General features: G+C 35.3%; 1 protein-coding gene across 5 annotated transcripts in view; it reads left to right on the top strand.

Annotated features, from left to right (window-relative positions):
* Positions 1-24,368, top strand: part of UBR2 (ubiquitin protein ligase E3 component n-recognin 2) — a 55,256-nt gene that overhangs the window by 12,330 nt on the left and 18,558 nt on the right. For 3 of the 5 annotated variants that reach the window (XM_021547608.4, XM_085575980.1, XM_085575979.1), the window contains 20 exons: positions 195-333; positions 2,018-2,080; positions 3,303-3,423; positions 5,936-6,043; positions 7,547-7,635; positions 8,471-8,569; positions 10,846-11,009; positions 11,100-11,199; positions 11,683-11,811; positions 12,563-12,746; positions 13,759-13,820; positions 14,594-14,704; positions 16,938-17,003; positions 18,297-18,419; positions 18,759-18,822; positions 19,133-19,257; positions 20,533-20,585; positions 20,838-20,940; positions 21,477-21,525; positions 21,962-22,116. In XM_021547608.4, the coding sequence (XP_021403283.1) occupies positions 195-333; positions 2,018-2,080; positions 3,303-3,423; positions 5,936-6,043; positions 7,547-7,635; positions 8,471-8,569; positions 10,846-11,009; positions 11,100-11,199; positions 11,683-11,811; positions 12,563-12,746; positions 13,759-13,820; positions 14,594-14,704; positions 16,938-17,003; positions 18,297-18,419; positions 18,759-18,822; positions 19,133-19,257; positions 20,533-20,585; positions 20,838-20,940; positions 21,477-21,525; positions 21,962-22,116 (2,107 nt within the window). Of the gene's footprint in view, positions 1-194; positions 334-2,017; positions 2,081-3,302; positions 3,424-5,935; positions 6,044-7,546; positions 7,636-8,297; positions 8,397-8,470; positions 8,570-10,845; positions 11,010-11,099; positions 11,200-11,682; positions 11,812-12,562; positions 12,747-13,758; positions 13,821-14,593; positions 14,705-16,937; positions 17,004-18,296; positions 18,420-18,758; positions 18,823-19,132; positions 19,258-20,532; positions 20,586-20,837; positions 20,941-21,476; positions 21,526-21,961; positions 22,117-24,368 lie in introns of all 5 variants that reach the window. The other 2 variants (XM_085575981.1, XM_021547609.4) reach the window with 2 other exon arrangements.

Genomic DNA, 24,368 nt, shown 5'->3' with positions numbered 1-24,368 from the left:
AAAGGCTTACAGATATTTACCATTGAAAATGCAGGTTCTGATTTTAAAAATATTTTTTACCTTTCTTAAGATAGTCAGAAATACTTTGTATACAATAATTGTAGTAGTTTTGTATTTCTCATATTTTTTCCTTTGTTCTTGCTTTTACTTTTAACATTGCTTTAAATGACATAAATTCAATCATTGCTTTGAAGCGAGAAGAGTGACACTTACTACTGCATGCTGTTTAATGATGAAGTCCATACCTATGAACAAGTTATTTATACTCTTCAGAAGGCTGTCAACTGCACACAGAAGGAAGCCATTGGTTTTGCAACAACAGTAGATAGAGATGTAAGTGAATTAATTGTTGGAACTTTTAATTACCTTGACTTAATGTTTATTTTGTGACTATACTTACTTTAGTCTGTTTTCCCAAAGCATATCGTTAATGTGAGTCTGTGAGTCCTTTGTTTCATACCACCCTAAAATGCCTATAGGAAATAGACATTATAGGAATAGGAAATACTAAACGTCTCAGTGCCTAAATACCATTCGGACAGTCCAGACTAGACCTGATACTGAATATGTTGCAATGTAAATGTTTTCTAGTAGGTCTTGTAAATACCAAGGTATTTCTCACTCTGTCAAGGATGGGCTGTAGCTTTGGCCCTTTCCTTACTAAACCAAGGAGCTGATATTGAAAGAGCCCCTAAATGTGCTCCAAACATAGGAAGTGCTTCTCAGAGTAACACCAGTTAAGTGTGAGGGATAAAATCCATAACTGACTGCTTTTGTTCTGGTGCTTGTGGAACTATTAATGGTTTGTGGTTTCTTTTTAAAATTTTACTTAATTTTCTTTATCGTAATTGTCAGATTATAGTGGCAGAAAGAGGTAAAAGCATTTTACACAGTTTTTAGGAGGAACAGTGAGTTCAGAGTCACTATATGCTGAATGTAATTGTAACTAGTATTTCAGTTTCAGAAGCACTATGTTTGTAGTGTGGCTGATGTGCATTTTTTTTAAGAAAGTGATACTGCATCTTGTTATTTTTGCAATTAACCTGTAAGCAGTTGACATGAAAAAAGTGGTTTTTTACTTGGCTTATTGACTAGTGCCTTTTTTTGGGGGGGGAGGGTGTAGGGAAGAAATCTTTTCCTAAATGGCAAGGGGAATGTAATTTTGGGCAGTTGAAGTACTTCAGGGAGGTCAGTGGAGCAGGAAATAAAACCACTTCATATTACTTAACACTGAAGTAGATTTTGGTTTTGTGTTACCACTGTTCTATCTTTTGTGATACTGGTAACCAAAAGATTCACTTCTGATCCCTGAATATGAGCTGACCTGAGCACATGCTTGTGGGATACACTCAGATTTTTCCCTACTGTTGATGCCTTCTACTTCTAAATGCATACATGAATGCATATATACATGAGCATATATGTGAAAGAAATGAGAATGTTATGCCTGAAGCAGTGATTTGGCATCAGATCTAAAATGCCAGTGAGTTTTCCTGTCTGCAGTATGCTATGAATTCAATCAGCTATCTGTTTTGATGTGTGGATTGACAGTAGAGAAAGACTGAAAACCTTCCTTTTGGAATAAAACAAGTGCTTCAATTGTCTGTTTAAAAGATCAGTTAATTTTAATATCTGCTTTTTAAAAGGCACTGAAATATCTTCAAATTACATCAAAACTAATGAACAATGCCTTTGTACTAATGTTTTCAGTATTTTAATAAGTGTGGTTCTTTTCAATGTTCCTCTTAAGAACAACGTTATACACAGAAAATTTAATGTAACAGGTAACTGAATATATGATACAATTTTATCTTCTTTTAAAAAGTACAGGGTGCATTTGGGAAATCCAAGTGTCTAACTATATACAGTACTTTAAAAAGTGAAAGTAGCAGGAAAGGCAGAGTAGTTAGCATGCATCTGAGGCTTTTACTGTGTTTTTTTTTACTAATGTAAAACACAGAATTGGGACTCCTTGTTTAGGAGTTATTGGTAATGTTACATTTTTCTGAATCTGCAGGGCCGTAGGTCTGTTCGATACGGAGACTTCCAATACTGCGATCAGGCAAAATCAGTAATAGTGGTAAGTAATGGTGGTAAGGGATGTTATCTCCTTACTTGCCTCATCTTAAGCAAAAGGAGGCTTTGCTACCCAGTTGAGTATGACTCCTTATATTTTAATGATACAAAGTGTTGGGAGATACTATTTACAATGTAGTAGAGGTATCAAAATACTGGTTTATGGGTTTTTGTTGTTATTGGTCTTTTGTTGGATTTTTTTTTTCCTACTGTGGCCTACCTGACACCCAAAATAATTTTCTAAAAAGAAGTTTGTAGACAATTTTTTCCTTCATAAAACAGATGTGGCCAGGAACTTTGAATGTATCTTTTAAAATTACATGCTAGTTCAGATCAGTGAAGTTAAATTATTACAGTTTTTCTCCTATAGTGTGAAGTTGCTTATGTCTTTCACAGCAACAGTTACGGAAATTATTACTCATTTAATCCAAGTGTGAAACTGCAAATATTTTCATTTTGTATCTATGCATTTTTATAGGCATATATATTAATATCTATATATTGCAAGATTCTTCCATGTAAAAATGGGAGAATAATGTTTTCTTTTATTTTTTTGTTAACTGCTGCAGTGCAGTACTTAATCACATGAAATAAATAGTTTATGTATGATACTGCAACTGTTGAAAAACAAATGCTGCAACTAGAATTACTATTCTTTGACTATTTAAGGTATTTTAAAAGCATTAGCATATTTTTAAAGATAATGTTGTGCAATATTTTTAACTTGCTGCCCATGCAGGCAAAGAACAAATAGCTTTTATGTGTAACATCTAACTATTATGCTTTCTAATACATAGATGAGGGTAAATTCTCAATATTTAATTTGTATTTTTGAAAATGTCTGTGCTCAGTCAGTTTCCATGATGGGCTGGTGTGTGACTTGCTTGTCATGTTGAGAGGGACAAACACACATGGCTGTCTTGGCTTAAACATGGGATTGTTTATCAGTAAAATGCAGCTGATCAGTGTGAGCATTGATAACAGGCCAAGAGTGGAAAATGGCTTGACCTAAATATGCTGATATTGCATAATAAGGTCCTTAGAATATTAATAGGATAAATAAAATTCAGATTTTTTTTGGGTTTGCTATGTAGGTGTTAGTAATTAGAATATATATAATATTATAAATTATCAAAATAAATCAAGGAATGCTGCATTTCTGTATAGAAGTATATGCCAGTCCTCACTTAAATATGCATTGCCTCCTTTTTCCTTTTCTTTTTAAGAGAAATACCAGTCGTCAGACAAAGCCATTGAAAGTGCAAGTTATGCATTCATCTATTGTTGCCCATCAGAGCTTTGGTCTGAAGCTCCTAACTTGGCTTGGCAGTGTTATTGGATATTCAGGTGGGCAAAATTGATCTTTTTCAGATAAGTTAGAAAATTTTTATGAGAGGAGCTGATTTTCTGAACCAATTTTGTCTACTTATTTCAGATATGTAATGTATAAGGTGAAGCTATTAATAACTTGTCAGACTTCATTCTATTTTCTCTTACTGGAGTGCTGTTCTGAATTCTAAGTTCCATGTGAAAGTGCTACCAGTCTCACGTATTTAGTTGCTGTTGAACAGAAGCTGAGAATTGCTGTCAAATGCACTATGCCAAAAAGCTATTTTTTCAGTCCCTACTTCTTTTTAAATGAATGCAGTAAGATGAAAATAACCTGTCTGATTAGATAAAACAAAATTATTCAAAAGTAATTTGATGAATGTAGATGAAAGCGATTGCTTCAGATTTTTTTGCTAAGTAGAACAGAGAAAATGTGAGGAATTGTAGAAGGTTTTGGTAAGTATAAAAGCTGACAAAGTCTTAATCATATTTTTTAAAAGAGGTTTCTTCAAAGGAATCAAGATGCACAGTATCAGATTTTATGGGAATGCTCAGTTTTTGTTTTGACTTTGTTCCCCCTTGTCCTGGTAAATCATAAGATTGTGAAGATGAGAGGGTATGAGAGGAAATAAAAGGAAAAATGCCAAACTGTTGATATGGAGAAAAGTAGATACAGACACCCTTGCAATTTGTATTTTTTTCATCTGGAAATGTTAGCAAGAAGTATTAGCAAAGCACACTCAGCTGTCATATTGCACATACATCCTGAATAAGTGCATCATTTCTTCAGAGACTGTCGTATTAGACTGATAGTTGGAAAACCAAGTTTTCATGCACAGGGTCTTTGTAACATGTTCTCATTTTTGAAATATAAATAGTTTGTGTTTAAATTTTAAAGATTAGTAAATCAAAATTTTGAACAAAAGTTATGGTAGCAGTTGTAGGTATTAGGAGAAAGGAGAAAGAGTTATGAAGGAAGTTTCCTTCTATAGGAAGTTTTCCTTCCATTGAAACATGTAGGCAGGCACTGTCTATCTCATTTTAAGCCCAGTCTTGTACCACGTCATTTGTGTCAGGTGCCACAGTCATTAATTTTCAGCACTAAATGACAGTTGCAAAAAAGTAACTTGAATATGTCATTCTTGTCTCATATTGCAGAAGAAAGTGCTGAATTTTGAGTTTGTATGTAGTGTTTCTGAAGTTCTGAAGAGTTCAGGTCATTAAGTGCTGAGTTCTTTATGTTTCAGAAGGGCAAAAGGCATGTTTGTAAACAGCACACGTCCATTTTGTCTGTGACCAGTGAGCTCCTTTCCTTGAATTGCCTTCCATGTCTTGGGATGCAATATTGTACTCCTAGTCTTGTTTTGTGAAATGCACTTCTGAAAGATTTGGTTTCCCTTAGCTTTTTAACAGACACACCCAAACAACTAAATTCTGCTCAGTCTTTTAAACAGTCTGTAAAAACCCTTCATCTGTAACATGGGGTGAGAGAGTTGGTGCTTGGGTGGTTACACTGAAATGTCCCTGAACAATGGCTGAGTGACAGGTAGAGGGATCTTCTGCTGTGCCAGAGTTAGGTTGGATGATTGCTGTCAAAGGAATGACAAATTATTGTAATTAAAAAAAAAAAAAAAAAGCTTTTCTATGGAACTTAGTCAGAAGTTTGACCACTACATCCTGCCTAGCAAATATTCCTTCTTCCACTTATTCCAATAAGTGTCAATTGACAATTGCTGAACAATGCAGTAGTTTCTATTAATTTGTTGTCCTTCATAACAGTAGTTGGAATTGAACTCTACAAGGCAAAAAGGAATAATCCCAAACTGCTGTAGGGGTTCTCAGAGTGTATATTACTGCACCATGCAGCACATGGTGCAGTGTACACAGCACTAAGCCACTCTGCCTGAGGAGCTGAGATGCCAAGCAGGGTGTGGAAGTTAGAGGCTGTAAGTCCCATAGTTCTGAGGAAATATGCATTACCTTCAGTGCAAAGCCAGATTGAAAATTCTTAACAGGAGCATGTCTGGGTTGTGCTGTGTTTCAGATGCAGGCTTATCTGCAAGCATATGACTTACATGTTCATGTGGTTACAGTTATCGCTTTTTTTCATTAGAAGAAAATATGCAGATAAGCCTTAAAATGATAGCATGAATATACAAGTAATTTCATGTATTAATTATATTTCCCTTTTCATTGGAGTCTAATCAGGAAACCTAAACTCTGGGAAATTAGTCTGCTGTGTAACTGTTTCTTATTTTATAAGGAACCACATTTTAATTTCATAACTTTAAACCAAATCACTGTGTTTGGTAATTTTCATTATGTTACTGTGTTCCAAAAGGCTAGTGTGAAACTTGCAAGGTGTGAAATATTTGTGTTTTTATCAGCACAATATGAGTGCTGTTATTCAGTTGTCATGAAAAAGGGGGCAGTGTGAGGACTTCTGTGTTGTATGAACATTTCAGGATGTCAAAACAACACACATTTTTGTTTGAGGTGTAACTAACTTGTACCATTTCTCTTAATTAAGATGGCCTTCGCCGAATATTGTGTCAAGTTGGTTTGCAAGAAGGTCCAGATGGTGAAAATTCTTCTCTTGTAGATAAGCTGATGCTGTATGATTCTAAACTGTGGAAAGGTGAGTTTAAACAAAGCTCTGGAAAATGCTAGAGAATGCTATGCCTAAGTTTTCTTTTTATTGTATCTGCTAATGTTTGATCATTTTTACTGTGGTGTATTGTGGGTAATTTTACCTAATTTGTTACAATCTCACCCTTCATGATCCACTCCCAAGTGTATTTAAGACAAGAACATACAGAAACCATTTGGAGATGGGGCTGGTTTTAGGTCTGATTTTTCAAAGTGGTCTAAAATTAAAATTGACTTGAATATGCAAATGATAATGATAGTTAATGAGAATTGAGTAAATGATAGAGAAATTGGGGATTTTTCTGCTTTATAGGATCTCAGCATCCATTTCATATCTACCAAAATGCCTATATTTAAGGGATAACGCAGAGTCTGCTTTGAATCATGTTTGTGTTCATGAGGTATTCTTAAGTATTCTGAGAACATTCAGTGAAAATTACTGTTCTGTTGTTTTAGAGCTTTTGAAACCTTGAAAGGCTGTTTGATATAAAGGAATTAGCTAGAAAAGTTGCAATTTTGAGGAACGGGAGGTACTTAATTTCTATTCCATCATTGATTCTCTGTCTGATTTGATACCGTGAAAGAGAGTGTAAAGCCAGGTGTGAGAAGAACAAAGAACAGGTAGGGAATGATGCAGTATGTCTGCCTGGGGAACTTCTTGGAGTAGCAATAAAATAAGTAAGAAGTAAGGTGGAAAGTGGATGTAGTATGGAGAAAATTATTATTGTAGGTTTTGTTTATCTAATACCTTTATCTTGAGAAAGAAGTCCTGGCACTGCAAGTTTTGTAATATGAAAAGTACTGCTTTTGAGGAGAATTACAGCATTTTTATACCAGTTTTGTTAGGATAGTATCTTTCATGTAAGCAAGGAGTAACTTTTACATCTCTATTTCGACATCAATATTTCTCTACTTTTTCTCATATTCCATAGTTCTCTGCATTAAGGAGATAGTGTCATGGCTTTTGATTAAAAAGTGATCTGCAGAAGAAATTATGCATATTTTCATTTTTTTCCAAGCTCCATAGAGATTAATATCATTTGTATTGATAATACTTTCTGGGAGGCTGTCCAGACAGATTAGAAATTCAGAGATACCTTAGCTGATTACTTTATGGAGATATTCCCAACTAGGAAAATTTGTTGCAGTTCCCAAGACTTCTCATAATAGTATTCTCTTCTTTTCCCATCTAAATTCCCTGTTTATCCTGTAGAGGAACAGAGTTCTGTTCTTGTTTTGCCGATTTCCCTTATATTTGATGACACATATTCACATTCAACGGTACTATTTTATACAGGAGTAATAAATAATGCCTCTTGAAGAATTTTGATTTGTTATTCTTCTTTATCCTTTGCTACCACCTTACAGACTTAATCAAAGCAGCTTCTACTCTGAAATACACATTTACCTCATTTATTATTTTTCTAAATGTTTTCATAATATGTTGATAGAAAATAGTGACATGCAATATTTCATTCATTTTTGTTGACAGGAGCTAGAAATGTGTATCACCAGTTATTCATGAGCAGTCTTCTTATGGATTTGAAATACAAGAAACTTTTTGCTATCCGCTTTGCGAGAGTAAGTATCTTTCTTATAAAGCCATTAAATGCTAAAACTGTCTAGTGAAGAGAGTCTAGTTAGTATACAGTGATTTAAATGAACTGTTACTCAATTTTTTTTCCTTTTTATGGAAGTGAAAATTTGAAATTAAATGCTGGAAATTTTATTTTACTCTTCAGTATATTAGTTATAATGGCATCTAATTTCTTGGGAAGGAAATGGCCTTTCAGACGCCCCAGAACTAAAGCAGTTCAGATGTTTTTGCCTTCACCATCAGCTATGCAGGCTATCACTTCTTAAGAGCTAATCACTTCTCGTTGTTGAGGTATAAGCTGTTATAGCACTGCTTAGAAATAATGCTGAAATTCAGTCATGCTGATTAGTATTTGTGCAGTAACTGGTATTTGAAATGCTTTAAATCAGCACTGTAAAATTCTGCTCACTCTGCTGCAGACTCTTGGGTAGAAAATAAAATAGTAGCCTTTATTGTGAAAATGAGAGTGAGTAGATCTCACATGTGAGCAGATTAGGTTATCATATTCTTTGTACAAAATACCATAATAATAATCCATTAGAGCTACTCTTCCCTTTTTCATGGCATTAAAGTTTCCCAGAGCAGACATTTAAGTTAAAAAATCAGGTCAGTGTGGATTAGAGGTGAATTTCCCCTTGTTGTTTAGAATTACCGGCAGTTGCAGAGAGATTATATGGAGGATGATCACGAACGGGCAGTATCGGTGGCTGCTCTGTCTGTCCAACTCTTCACTGTACCTACTCTGGTGAGTAGTGCCTGTCTTTCTTTTAAAAACTGATAGTTGGCACTCCTTGCCTTTTTTTGCCTCCTTCTTAATAGAACTATGAGCGATTGCAGAGTGATTTTATGAAAGATGACCACGACAGAGAGTTCTCAATTGCTGACCTCTCGATACAGATATTCACAGTGCCTTCTCTTGTAAGTACTAAAAGACCAAAAAAGGAAATCTTTATTTGTTAAAAGCCACTCAAAGTTCATAAATCAAGGCTGCAGATTTCTTTAACATTACTGTGAAAATGCAGAACAGTCAGACTGTTTGCATACATTGCTATGGGTTTAGGAGTGAAAGCATTTAACATTGGGAAGTTTCAGACTGGCTTCCCAGAGTGGAATGGGTGTTTCTGGTTTTTCTTTCTACATTTTTCTTTTACTGTTTTTTAGAAAGGTGCTTTCATATTTATTTACAGATACATGCACATACCATTTAAATTCCTCATCATACTGAGCCACCTTTACATGTTTGTAGAAGTCTATATTATGGTTTGCGTATCATGGTTTCAGAGCACCATTCTGGTGCAATTTTACAAGTGATCCACTTTATGTTCATTTTCCAATCAATACAAGTGCAAGCAAGAATTGTCTCATGATACTCCCTACTTCCTTTGGTACTTTGAGTCTCAATACAGTGCCTTCTTTTAGATTTCCAGTTAACTTTTGTTTTGGTGCTGCAAGCACTGTGTCTTCTCCCAGCTCACTAAATCTGTGGTCCTTCACCATCTTGTTTGGGAAACTTTTTTTTTTTGTTCCAGTCTTCATTTAAGTCTTGTCTTTGCTTGTATTATGAACTAGACAAATTAAAATTTGAGTCTGTACTGGAATAAAAGTCTGATTTTCATACCCAGAATTGTTTAAAAAAATAAATACTTGTGAATCCTTCCAAATTGAATAAGCCTTATTGAGCTCTTAAATTCAGTAGTAGCATGGCAATCACAATACTGAGAAAACTTCTTCAGTTTCTTAGGGATGCATGATATTCATGGGAATTCAACAGGAACTCAGGATTTTATTCCCATGGTTCAGGACAATACTGTATTGCCTCTTTTATTTTTGATGCTTTCAGTAAGAATGTTGCCAATTTCAGACGTACAGTTAGACTTCACCAACTAATACTCAGATGGTTATGGTATTCTTCCCTTTGGCAGATGGGGTGGAACGATACTACTTCTTGAAAAAGTAATTTCAAATATTTCCCAGGGCAGAGTAATTGCACTGCCCTTTTTATATGTGTTCTATTTTAGAAGCATGCAAAAAAAGCAAAGCAAACACATTTTGACTGTTGTGCAGAATGATACAATAGACTGATGACATGAAAGTAATTATGATAAGCTTCTATCACATGAACTAAGTAGTATTTTTCAATATATTTATAGCCACTCGTTCTTAACTAAATGAATAAGTTGAAGAGTTTAAACCACCCCACCATCATCCAGTAACATTTTCAAACTGATCTTAGTAATTTAAAAGTTTGAGCTCTGAAGGAACTATGGTTTTTTGCTTTGAGGGTGGACGGACAGCTCTGTTGGTGATTATTTTTTGGGGGGAAAATGTTAATCATTAGATTCTTTTCCCCAACTGCAGTAGCATTTTAGAAACTATTTTGGATTATCATTAGCAACTGCAGAACCTGGAAGCTCTAGTCAAGAGCCACAATGTCATTGTGGTAAATCAGAATGCCCAATATTGTTGAGTCTACTAGCCAGATGCAAGGATTGCTAGGCTCATCCCATTTAACCTGGAGAACCAACAGAATGGGGGAATTGTGGAAGTGTTCATGAGTAGGAGCTGGCAATAACTTAGTGCCCCCTCCTCTCTTGTGAAGTTGGGTTAGGTTAGGCTGGGTGATGAAGACAATCTTTGTCAGACTTTGCTGATTTGTTTCATACAACACATGGATATATGCAGTAGGTCTTGAGGAAAATTAGAGGTTATTTCATTAAATTTCCATGTGGAAATTGCATGTGCAGTTCCTTACTAGCTCAAAAGAGGCTCTGCTCACCACAGCTCTTGACAGTTTGTAAACAGAAAACAGAAGAGCTGTCACTCCCCTAAAGGGTCTCAAGCTATATGAGAGGAGACAACACATACTTAAAGGGAGGTACAAGTTAATTATAAGACACATAATAATATGTCTTGTGCCATAATTATATAGATCAGCAGGGGCCTTACCATAGACAGACTTCTGTACAGAAAGGATCTGAAAAAAGAAATCTGGCTTATGATGATTTTTGACTGGATTCCTTTTTTTTGTCTTCTGTGATTCTGTGAAAAGAATGCTTTGCAGTGTTCTGTTCTAATTATTGATGTGATTATTTTGGATTTTTAAAAAATGTATTTTATAAACTTCATGGTGCAGTGTGAGAATCTTGTTAGCTTTGTCTGCTAATTACAGCAAATTTCAATGTACTTTGGCATAGGCTCGAATGCTAATAACGGAAGAGAATCTCATGACCACTATCATCAAAACTTTCATGGATCACTTAAGGCACCGTGACATCCAAGGCAGGTTTCAGTTTGAACGTTACACTGCTCTGCAGGCTTTCAAATTCAGACGTGTCCAGAGCCTCATTTTGGATCTCAAGTAAGTATACTAACTATGTGCTGATTTGAGAAATTGAGGAGTTTAAAAAAAAATCAAAAATGAACACTTGCATCTTTCTAATCTCCCCAGGTACGTGTTGATAAGTAAGCCAACGGAGTGGTCAGACGACTTGAGACGCAAGTTCCTGGAGGGTTTTGATGCCTTCTTAGAATTACTCAAATGTATGCAGGTACGTAATTCTGTGAATTACAAAATTTAAGCAGGAAGTTAGCTATTTTGATGTTAAAATAGAAGAAATTTGATCTACTCTTCATTTTATAACTTCAATGCAGTATCACTTTTGGAGCCATTGCGTTTTCCTAAAACATAACATCTTGCTTCACTTCTTAAAATGTTGTCTTAGAGGACAATAAAAAGGAAGAGCAGTTCAAAACGAGAAGTGTCATTTAGGGCATATTTTGCACTTGTAGAGGCAGACAAGACAATTCTGTGGGCAAAATGTGGTTCATCTTAAGAGTTGCTTCTTGTATTAAGGAATAAATTGTTCCTGACACACAAATAGACCTCTTCACTTGTGGTTTCATTCCCTTAAGGTTCTTTTTACCTGTTGCAGCAACAGTATGTTTATAAGGACTGCTAACCACTGTCTCATATCTGCTTTTAGTGTATTTCAGTGATACATTGTTGAAATGTATAATTCTTCTTGTTCTAGGGTATGGATCCAATAACTCGTCAAGTAGGACAGCACATTGAAATGGAACCAGAGTGGGAAGCAGCATTTACACTGCAGATGAAATTAACACTTGTTATTTCAATGATGCAGGACTGGTGTGCATTAGATGTAAGTTCCTTTGGAATTGTTTTTCTTTGTGAAGAGGGATAAAACCCAAATATTAATACATGTAAATATTGACCTAAACACAACTTCGCTATAAGCACAAGGGCATCTTCTATAAGGAAATGCAAATCTTTACTTTGTATTTAAACACAAGTGTGGTTTGTACTGAGTAATTCAGAAGAGCATGTTTAAGCCTTTTACCAATACTGCAGAGAGTTTTGTCACACATCTGAAGATAGTGTATCAGAAACCTATCTGTTTGTAATTTTCAAAGAGGAGGGAATGGAGGAGTAGGCCCTGGATCTACCAAATACTGCTTAATTATAAATCATGTTTCTGCTCCCTAAGTGTTTCAAGATTTCAGGACTTTAGTGTGGTAAAATATGGCTGTGGAATAAGTGATTCTGGAATACCTGAACATTCAGGCTGGCTTTAATCTGTCACTGGTAGTTAATGTGCAGGTTTTACTAGCCTAGCAGGATCACTCTTCAGAAAGTTACCATAATGTCAGTTACAAAAAAAACCCCAAAGCCAAGTAACATCCTAGTGGGTACTTTTCTAATCAGACATACCAGTATTAGTTTTGCAGTTTGTACCCTCCTTAATTTGGCTTTTTTGTTGGATTCCTTATCTTAATTTTGCAGGACTGTTGTTAAAAATCGCAAACACTTCAGGGTTTTTTTTATGTTGTCCATATTATTTTTCAGAGCTGTGTTTTTTTCATAATCTCTGTAAACTGCAATCTTTCTTGTAGGAAAAAGTATTGATTGAAGCTTACAAGAAATGCCTGACTGTGTTGATGCAGTGTCATAGTGGGTTTACTGATGGAGAGCAGCCTATTGTCCTCAGTATGTGTGGACATTCAGTTGAGACCATCAGATACTGCGTTTCTCAGGAAAAAGTTAGCATTCATCTCCCAGTTTCTCGTTTACTTGCAGGTATGAACAGTTGAAAAATGTTTCAGGAAATGCAAAATGTTCTATAGGTGTGATTTGTGTTTGTGTGTACATGAAGACACACACAAGTATTGTTTAAAGCCTGAATAGGATAAATTTTGGCCATTTTTTAGTTGTTTTCTGGCTTCCAGGCCAGATGTTCTCAGTCACCAGAAAACTTGTTATCATTCAGGCTGGGGGAGATTGTCTCATGCCTCTGGATTTGTATTATAGGCAGCTCCTGCTGCTTTTGCCACTTGAATGACGCAAAAGAACTGTGACAAAATATGGACCGTGGTTGGAATATGTTTAGCTGTCAGCTTGAATAGACTAATCAACATTCTGTTAGAGAACAGATTTATAAAACAGATGTGTCACCAGAAAATTAGGCTATGCCTATCTTGTTCAGCAGTTGTGTTGAAAAAAGCTTTGTGAATTTTACTTTACAGAATCAGAAAGAATGTGATAAAAATAAATTCACAAATAATGAAGCCAAGAATGTAATTCTTAGGTAAAGAGCCATGCAGCTCAGTGTCAAATGGCTTTGAATATTTGAATCTTTTAGCAAAGTCCATGTAACTTCAAAAGAAAGCAAACCAGAAAACCTTAATGTGTTTTGTAGGGGCCTTATTCTAGTTCCTGAGATATTTTATAAACCCCCAAGTACTGATAAAAAGGATGAGGTATCTGCAGTTGATGGTTTGTCCTGATAGACCAAAGACTCTTGGCTCTCACTGTGGGGACATGACAGGGTTCAAAAAAAGACAAAAATCTCACTTGTACTGCAAGGCTTATACAGATACAAAGGGAAAACTTCAATTATCTTAAAATGTATTCTTTGTAACATGTTTCCTCAGGAAATAACTGTGTAGCTTCAATATCATAAATTTGGAGACTTGTTGCTGTGTCTAGAAAAATGGTCTGCAAGTAAATTAGATGACCTTTTTTGTCCTGTTTTAATTACCTAATATATTGTATGTAATATTCTGTATGGTTTCTTCATGTCTTTTTGTAGGCTTGCATGTTTTGCTGAGTAAAACTGAAGTGGCATATAAGTTTCCAGAGCTGCTACCCCTGGTATGTAATTAAATGTTGTATATTCATGAAATATAATTAATGCTGAGCATGAAATTGGTCATGTAAGTGTAGGATGATATTAAATATAACAAAGGGCCTTTGTACTGTGAATTCTACTCAGAGAGAATATCTTTAGTATGTAAAATTGCCTCTTAAAAGATTAATATCTAGATATTCATGACTAGAGCATAGGCAGGCAGTATTGCTCTCTAAAGTAACTAAGACTCAGGTTGCATAACCTCCTTTTTGTAATAGAAACTGTTTTTAGGAACCCCAGGTAGGATCTGATTCCTTCTCCTTGGGCTGGGTTCTCATTTTCTTCCCCAGCTGTTTCTTGCTTTCTGCCTGTTCTTATTGATATGCTATTTCTTTAAGGGGTAGTCAAAAAAGGTAAAATAAAAGGGGATTAAACCTAACTTGGAGAAGAAATTTCAGTGTCTTTGGAAGGAAGTAGTACTTAACCTTTGAATGAAATAAATTAAATTACAGTGTTGTTAAATTGATGCTGTTAATGTTATAAATTATAAAAGCTACTGTCTTTAGGAATAAAATAAAGCCCTTTTGCAGTAGCTGTGTGGAGCAAAGACAGAATGTAAGGGTGATTAACAATTTGAAAGATTGTAAATAGGCTCATCTAACTTGTTTGTTTGATTTGCTTGTGTTTTGTAGTACCCAAATATTTTGATGATCACAAATATCATCCTCCTTCATTTCAGTCCCATGTTCTTTTATTTTCTCTATATACATCAAAATATTGCATTTTCTTAATGCAGAGTGAGCTTAGCCCACCCATGTTAATAGAACATCCTCTACGATGCCTAGTCCTATGTGCCCAAGTGCATGCAGGGATGTGGAGAAGGAATGGCTTCTCTCTTGTTAATCAGGTAAGTGCAAAGTAGCTGTAGAATCACTCTTTCCTGATAGCTCTCTCAGGATAATTTCACAGAATCAATTAGGTTGAACAAGACCTCTGAGATCATTGAGTCCAACCCTTGGCTAAACACCATCTTGTGAGCTGGACCACAGCACTAAGGACCATGTCCAGTCATTCTTGAACACCTCCAGGGATGATGACTCCACCACCTCCTTGGGCAGTCCATTTCAATTTTTAGCAACCCTTTCCATGAAGAAATTCTTCCCAGTTTCCAACCTCCCTTGGCATAACCTGAGGATGTGGTCTCTTGTCCTGTCGCTGGTTGTCTGGAAGAGCCTCAGTGTATTTCTTGAAGTGAAGGGCCTACAGCTGGAGACAGCACTTGAGGTGGGACCTCACCAGTGCTAAGTATGGAAGGAGCTCTTGGTCTTTCAGACCACAAAACCTTCTGTTTCGATTTGAAATTTTACTTATGTCAGTCTTATGGAAGGCAATGTGAGGTAGGCGTTTTTATCAGCACTGGCATCATTTGAGTATTTTTGCTTTTAAACTGATCTTTGATTTTTTTTTTTTAGTCAGAAGTTGCTTTTTTATTTCAGGACTGCTGCAGTGGCCACTGAACTTAGTGCTTGGTGTGTAGAGTTATAGTTAATGCAGTTAATGACTCCTAGCTTTTTCACTGTGTACTGTGCAGCAGCAGTTGGAAGTGCAGAATTAGATCTGTGCATCTGTGGTAATGCATTCATCACCTCCATTTAAAAGTGTCTTGGATATAAAAATATGCAGCATTATGGTATTATGGCTATTTATATTTATAAAGTAGTTGAAATCCAAAAACCCTACAGAAGCATTAGAAGCAGTGTAGAACAAAGTGTTTCTTGGCTTTTAGCTCTAATACTTCTGGAGACTTTAATTTCTAAACGTATGTTCTCAGTGTTTGTATAAATTAGGTGTTCCAAGCATAACAGATATAAAATGGGTACTGTGGTGTCAGTACCACCCACCAGGGTGATTGTCTCAAGTGATTTTCTCAGCAAGTCTTAGATTACAACAGGAATAGGGTTTAATTCTGTGAGGTGTTAACTTGATTTATTTGCAAGAAAATTCCTTCAGTCCCATCAGCCCTCATGTCCATTAGATAATTGCAATGTATATTTGCTAGGAGACTGAATTAAGCTGCTCAAATATATTATATTCTGACACTTCTTGACTCTTGAAGGATCTTTATAAGGTGGTGTCCTTGTTGTCATTACAGCAAAAAGAGCTCTAGTTTTGTGCAATTATAGCAGTACCCATAGTGCTGTAGACACACATCAAATCTGGAATTTCAGCATAGTTTTCGGTAGTGAAATAAATCTCTGTTTTAATTTTCCCTGATGGTCAGGATCTTGAAGTTAAGAGCTTCATTAAGTTGAGATAACATAACTCCGAGTCTGCAAGTCCTTTCTCTTTACTTTGTCTATGGGAAGAGCTCATGTTCAGCCAGCTCCTTTTGGAACTTTCCCAGATAATAGGACTGGACATGTATATGTGTGGATTATTAGGATAGAGAAGAAAGGAAAGGCATGCCTAGCTGTTGTCATGTAATTCTGGTGGAAGTGGTTTGTGTCTAGAGGAGACTGTAGCATGCTGTAGTTTGTTTCCAGACCTATGCAGGAATTTGTCAGCCCTATTTATTTTCCCTCTATTGTGGTAGAACCAAACTTTCCCACCTTTCAGTGCAATGCAGTGGTTGTGGTGCTGCTGCTGCCTGGCTCAGTCCTGTTGAGTTACTTCCCAGGATGGTTTGGGTTAAGTATAGTTCTGTCACAATATTAACATTTTGCTGACATTGGCAATTCCTGAAAGATGGTATCTCAAATGATTAAAGAGCAATTCATGGAGCGAAGAAAAAACATTTCTCCAACTGCAAGGGCTTTCTGTCCTGTGAATTTCAAACAGTTAATTGCTAAAAAAATACATTAAAACATAAGCTAAAGAAGCCAAAAAGATTTTTGCTTGCAAGTTTGTAAAATTCAGACACTGCATCACTACAGCCCAGCCAGCAACTATGATTATCTTTTGCTTTATAAAAAAGCTTTTTGCATATAGATAAAATTGTGTAATTTTTTTCAAATTACAGATTCATTTTTTGTTTATGAACACAGTATAGCAGAGTTTATTTTTTACAGAAGTAAAATAATTTTAGATTAAATATTAACTTTGTTAATCATTGTGGTGTGGTGTTTGGGTATTTTTTTCAGATTTATTACTATCATAATGTGAAGTGCAGGAGAGAGATGTTTGACAAGGACATAGTAATGCTTCAGGTAACAATGTATACCAGTCTCCATTTTTTCAAGTATTTTCAGGATGTCTCTGTGTTTATGTTTTATCAGAACTTTTTTAAGGAAAAAGTGTCTATTTTTTTGTGGAAGGACTTCAATTTTCTTATTTTATCTACATAATTATGTAATAATTTTAAAAGGCAATAACTATTGTTGTAATAATTGTTTTTTTAACTACAGCTTTAAAATTGCAGAATTTTCTGTTTAATGTATATATGCCACATCTTCAAGAATGTAATATTTTAACTATTGGGTGGTGCTGTACTGGCAGTTGCATGAGTCTGCATGTTGTCAGAAATGCGGTCACTGTATGTGTTGATTTTTTTGGTTTTCCCCTTCAGAACAGATTTTGCAAAGGTGACAGTCTATTTAGCTCTATAACAGATGCAGTGCTTCTACATTGAGGGCAGATGCAATCTAAAATTTGCAGCTTGGGATGCATAGTTCAGCTGGACAGCAAAATGTTTTCTGAGGAAGTCCCTCAAATCTTAACTAGAGTTAGCAATACCCAGTAGGATAAAGATGTCCCAAGCTCTTCTGCTTTCAGACATAGTTCCCTGAGGCTTGATCTACCACTGATTTTTAATGATCATTTTCAGCTGCCCATTTGGGTAGATATCCTAGAGCTTTCTTGGAAATTTATTCTTTTTTAAAGATGGTCCCATTAGCAATAGTTAAGTAACAACAAATATTTGCAGTTGACAATTTTGTGTAATAAACAGAAAAAACTTCAGCCAGTAGTTTTCAAAATGGAAGTTTCTGAAAGTTGATGTTTGTTCTGCATTGAAATGTCAGGGTTTTTTTTGTTTCTGAGAAGTTTTTGTAAGCTTTGCTCTACAGTCTTCAGTCTTTCTTTAGAGGATTGGATTTTGTTGTTAAAATCTTCAGTGTTATATACTAAGTAATATTATGGCTGCTAGAAGATAAACTAGCAGGAACAGAATTTTAGAGATCAAAACAACCAAACAAAAGTATTTTACTGAGGTTTGTTTAGACTGCTTAAGATAAGAGAAACCCTGAATATTTCGCATGATGCCCTTAAAAGGGCATCAGAAATACTTGATAAAGTATAGGATTCTGCTTGTCAAATGGGCTTACACTTCTGTTCTTGGTGTCCTAAGAGAGAAAACTCAAATGGTTAAGTCTTCATTCATAGGATTGATAGAGGAATTAATTTTATAAAGAATTCACAGTGACCATCATATATAAGTATGCAAACATGCTATGATAACACCCAATCTGCTTTCTCTTTATAATCTTTTTTTTCTTTAATAGACAGGTGTGTCTATGATGGATCCAAATCACTTCCTGATGATAATGCTGAGTCGCTTTGAACTTTATCAGATCTTTAGTACTCCAGACTATGGCAAAAGATTTAGCACAGAAAATACTAACAAGGTATTTTATGCACTACTGCAATTGAATATCTTCAGTTTTGTTTTTCAAAGTGTATCAGATGCTGTTGTACTAATACAGAGCTATTTCTTAATAAAAAAGCAAAACTTATCCTATTTTAATTTCATTTGGCCAGTTTGAAGTATGCATAAATGTTTTTACCTGTCAAACTTGTAAATGTCAGAAAATGTTGCATTATTTTTGCACTTACGATGCTGTTTCAGCATAGCTCAGTTTAGGAGCTAGGGTGAAAACAGGCAATGTTTTGAATCACTGAAAAAGTATTTTCAGCATATGGAATAATTATTGAAAAATGTATTTTATTTTATTGTTTTGCTTCAGGATGTCGTTCAACAAAATAACACTCTTATAGAAGAGATGCTATACCTCATTATAATGATTGTTGGTAAGTTCAAAAATATTTAATTCAAAAAATATTTAATTAATTTTTTAAATTTAGGCTTTTAATGGTCTGAGCAATTTTTTATTGCTATCTCAGGTTCAGTTCTGTTGTGAACATCCTGTAGCTCTGACTTCTTTCCTAGGAGAAAAGCCTTGGAACTAGCTTATATCAATGTAATGAATCTTTGAACACTGGTGGGTGAGCACAAGATCTCACAGAAGGCACCCTATTTTCTGGCATTTAATTTGAGAAAAAGATTAAAAAAATATTTTAAAACACCAACAACACCAAAAGGTGTATTTTATTTCTACAGGTGAAAGGTTCAGCCCTGGAATAGGACAGATAAATGCAACGGATGAAATCAAGCGAGAGATCATCCATCAGCTGAGCATCAGGCCAATGGCTCACAGTGAATTGGTAAAGGCACTCCCTGAAGATGTAAGTAACTGAGTGTGAAGGAGGGAACCACTTTATAAGGCTGATTGCTGAAAAATTGTCTTATGCAAGTTCATGTCACTTAATGTGGAATGAGAGCAGCATGATTATGCTCAAAGCAAGGTTAGCATGGGTACAAGTTAATAGTTCTCGTGGCAAGGGTAGGAAAGAGGCAAAGAAGGAACAGCATATAAAAGAGGCAGGAGTCTGAGAGCTTCTTCAGTTCCTTTCTCTTTTTAATACTGTTTCTAATCAGGCCATCTGGCCAGCAGTCTCTGCAGGCTGCTTGTACACCCCGAATTAGATGTATGGAAGTGGGTTGTTAGAACTATCCAGAAATATAAGCTGTTATATTTTAAAGCCTAACAATAAGTGAAAAGACATGGAATCAGACACTGTATTATGACTTGTGTAACATAAATGCTTCATTTGCATGAACAGAATAATTTCTCTGAATTCTATTATAAGTACTTCTGTAGGACAGCAAAGCTTGCTTTCCTTTTCCTTTTAGCATATTTGAAGCAATCTTTTAAAGAATATTTTTTAAGACAGTTAGAATTCCAAAGTTAAAGTTTACTGTACTGATAATTTTAAGGATAAACTATGAAATATTTTTATTTTTTTCTAAATATTTTAGACTGAAACTATTAGAAAAGTCAGATTTCAAAATTATTTAAGAATAATTTAGTGTTGCATGAAAGAGCAAATTTGATTTAAGCTGGAGTTCTAAATTATATTGTCAGTCCTAAATGCTTTTTCCCTTGCCTGGTAACTGCAGTGAAATATGTATTGGAGGAAGGGGATGGGAATATTGAAAGAAAATTTGTGTGTGAAGTATTGTTACATATTCGAGCTGAGGTCTCATGCTGCCTTTTGTGGTTGTTTCAGCATTTTTCAGTAACTAGTCTTTTTAGCTTTCCAGTATTTATTTAAATTTCAAGGCCTAGAAATCAGAAATACTGGATATGTATTGTAAAAATGTGCTGAGTGAGCTAACTCAGTTTCTTCTGATACTGTTACATCCAAGTTCATTATGACAGGGAAAAGCAGTACAAATGAACCAGTTAGAATGGCATGACTTTTTCAAAGAACATTTTGCAGAGATGGTGTTCCTGAGTGTATTTTCATGTTATGTGGTTTTGAGTTCTCTTGAGTGCCAGTAAAATGACTTCGTTCTACATTCGGTACTGCATGCTTTCTCTAGTATTGTATGATATTGGAATGTGTTTATTCCAAGAACTACAGTAACACACTGTCTTGCCTTTTCATTCCATGTAGGAGAACAGAGAGACAGGGATGGAAAGTGTGATTGAAGAAGTGGCATGTTTCAAGTATGTTTCTCTTTATTCTAATGATTCAGCTTTAGGAATGGAATGTCTCAATTAGTGAAAATGAGAGAATGAAAGAAAGAAGGCTTAGTCATGGTGATTTCCCAAGGCTTTAATCATGTGCAGAATTCTTAATACTGTTACTTAATTTCTACAATGGCTGTTAGGCAGTGTTTGTTAGCTGTTCTAGTTTTTATGCTCAGAGGTTAAGAGTCAGTGGACATAAAGTGTTTTGTTTCACTTGGTTTTTTGTAGGAAACCTGGATTAACAGGCAGAGGGCTATATGAATTAAAACCAGAATGTGCCAAGAGCTTCAATCTGTATTTCTATCACTTTTCAAGGGCAGAGCAATCTAAGGTAACTAGTAGTTTAACTTCCTGGGCCTTATTTTGTGCCTTTTTTTTTTGTTTGTTTGCCTTTTTCCAAAGCTTACTTATGTGAAGAAGTACTACCAGCTGGATATTTGAAAATTTGCTCAAGATTTTGCAGTGATTTCCGTGCCATTGGATCCTGTGCCCTATACAGATCTGTTGAAATCAGTGGGCATTCAGGAGCTTGTCTGTGGGTTCCCTTGCATCTTATTTTACTGAAAGTATTTAAAACAATCTGTATTTTCCCTTACCTTTATGGAAATTGCCATTTTAGCTCAAACTGGCCTTACAGTTTTATGCTAGGCAAAGGATCCAGGCTGGCTCTAGAGAAAAGATTAATTTTGAAGTTGCATGCCCTACTTTACAAGTAGAACATAAGACAAACTGCAAAGATATGAAAGCTTTAATGTTTATTTAAGGCTGGGAAAAACAGTAACAATGTAGTAAAGCATGAATGCTTTTTTAATTAGTTTTATCTTGGTACAGATTTTGAGTAATGCTGGCAATGTTCTTCTATTTCAGGCAGAGGAAGCACAGAGAAAGCTGAAAAGACAGAACAGAGAAGATACAGGTATTTATTTTTGAGAGGAGATGGGAGAAGAGGGAATCACATATCAAGCTGTGTATTGCCCTGACATTTATACCAACTAAGAGCCTATTCCAGGGCTAGAGTAGAAGTTGGTTAGAAATTAAGCAATTTTTCTTATGTCTCCCTGGCTATAGCCGGGGATCTGATTTGTCATGGAACCAGCCTTCTGAAGAGCTTATTCCTTTGGCTTTTCTGTTACGCACAAGCCATGCTGAATGCTGCAGCCTGTACTGGTAACGCTCTTTATCAAGCAGCTGTGTTCTGCCTTAGCATCATTGAAGGGTTTGGGTTGGAAGAAAGCATAAAGGTCATCTGGTTCCAACCCTCCCCCCGCCTTGGGTTGTGCTGTTAAATTAGACATTTTAATTGGGTGTTGCAAATTTTGGAGAAATGTCAAACGCACCAATTTCCCTTTCAGCACTTCCACCGCCAGCTCTTCCTCCTTTCTGCCCACTTTTTGCCAGCCTGGTGAATATCCTGCAGTCTGATGTCATGCTGTGCATTATGGGAACTATACTGCAGTGGACAGTGGAGCACAATGGCTATGCCTGGTCAGAGTCCATGCTGCAAAGGGTATGGGTTTTTTATTTAAACTTATGCTAATGCAGGAATGTTCATTAGAGCATTTTAATGTGATTTTATAGATTTGAGTTGTTTGCTTGGTGTCTGAAATACCAAGAATACTGTGAATGAGAAATAAGTGGTACTTCCTGATATGCAAAACTAGGGCAACCCCTCTGCCTCTTAATGCAATTTATTTTTATAAGAGAATGGAAGACCCAGGTAAATTTCTAATGGGATATACATGAGAGGGAAGAATTCTGCTTGAATCAGTGGCAGTAATGTTTATTGAGATAGAGAAGCCATTAATCTAAATTGTTGCATATTAAGCAGATACTGATTTTTTTTCCTTGGTTTTCCTTTGCTTATTTTCAGTTTAGGCTAAATCACTAGGAAAAAACCATGAAAGTGCACAACAGAATTTTCTAACTTGAAAATGTATCCACTTTGGCAAACTTAAGTGAGCTGTTTGTTCCTTGCAATTTATAATGATTGTTGACCTGATTTTTAAAAGTGTTTTCTTTTATAGTTCTTTTGAAAGTTTTAAAGTTCTCATAAAACTTCTTTAGCCTTCTGATAATGTTTACATATTTATAAGTCAGAGTTCCCACACAATTTCATGTATAAATAAAATAGTTTACATATTTCTCTGTGGGTAGAGAGAAAAGATTGATCTTTAGATGAGTGTGGTTGGAGAGATGGTAATTCCATCCTCCACTCCATAGTCACTTTTAAAATCCTATAAATACCAGATGTTTAAATCAAACTGAGTCTTTTTCTCTTTTAAACTTACCAAGCTTCTGTGTACTCATTTCATGTCCAATAGCAACAAATTATCTTTAGAAACATGGAGGGTTACTGTAGATTTTCATGTTGTGATTGCAATTTTCTGAGCTGTTCAGAGATGAGTAGTAAACTGCCATCCAGGGGCTATTTATATTGGGCAGGGTTGTTGGTTTAAGGTCCAATCCAAACTTTTTTAAAGTATTAATGGATTTTTAAATAACATTTTGCAGTGAAAGCCCAGTTTTGAAACTGAGTATTAATTTTTTGACATCCAGTCTTATTGAGTGTATACTACCTTTTACAACCAAGTTTAAATTAACATAAGCAGCTCTGTATAACACAAAAAAAGTTGAAAATTGAACGATATATTGGTATTATAAATCACAACAATGTAGTTATATTTAAGTAATGTAAGAATGCTTGGTTTTGAATAAAATTAATAGGTTTGAATAAAATGAGTAGTTTAGGTTTTCTTTTTTTGACTGAACTAAAATTCATCCATTCTCAAAACTGTGAAATTCATTAGGGACCTGTCACTTGCTCAGAAACTTGTGGCATTTCTCTGTGATGGTGCCATGCAGTTGTACTGCATCTTTCCCAAGTCAACCACTTTTGTTTTGGAAGCACTTGCAAAGGTGGATTTGAGACATCTTCAAGAGATGGCACATATCTAGTGAGATCTTGTTAAATAGATGGAATAGACTGACAAGAAAGTAACTGCTGTTTATTAAAACAAATTTTAAAAACTTCAAAACTCTCTTCAGGATTTGCCACTTTTTCTGTAGATACTTGGTCTCTTCCATTCCAGTTGTGTTACAGATTTTTGGGTGATTATCTTTTCCTTACATGGGTGTCAGTGTTGATTCCAGGCATCAGTAAACCTTTGTGTCTGGAGCATCCTGCCAATTTGTATAGGGTTATGAAATGGCTGATGCAGCATGACAGATTTTGCCACCAAGAATGAAGTATCTCAGTTGCAAAATGCCATTCAGACTATCATGGTGCTAAATAGGGTAACTACATTTTTTAAGTCGAAGGAGATTACAGCTCTTCACTGACCTGAAAATTAACATTATTTTAAAATGTGTTTCTAGAGAGACCAAATTTAACTTACAAATTTTAATTTTTTGTCACTAAACTTTGTGTATAAAAAGGACTTAAAGCCTGCTTCATGCTTCTTCTGTCCAGAGACTTGCAATAGTAACATGCAGGGGGTAGGGAGAAAGATGACAAGTACTGACTTCTCACTCACTAGTCAGGACAGCAAAAAGAAAGAGGCAAGTATTTAAATATGGATTTTATATGGTTTTAAACAAACACTGTTGCTTCTGTGTAATGTAGCTTTGGAATTCTGTACGTAGAAATAACTTCAAATATATTTGTTACATATAATAATTGTATTACATGACTTTTCCTGTTGCTTAATTAATTACTTAAACTATATAGCAAGATTATGTGAACCATGTAAGAAAAGAACT

The sequence above is a fragment of the Lonchura striata genome, chromosome 3, assembly GCF_050655825.1.
Source record: "Lonchura striata isolate lonStrDom1 chromosome 3, ASM5065582v1, whole genome shotgun sequence".
Classification (NCBI taxonomy): domain Eukaryota; kingdom Metazoa; phylum Chordata; class Aves; order Passeriformes; family Estrildidae; genus Lonchura; species Lonchura striata.
The sequence above is the reverse complement of the archived record's forward strand: the minus strand, read 5'-3'. Positions and strand labels throughout refer to the sequence as shown.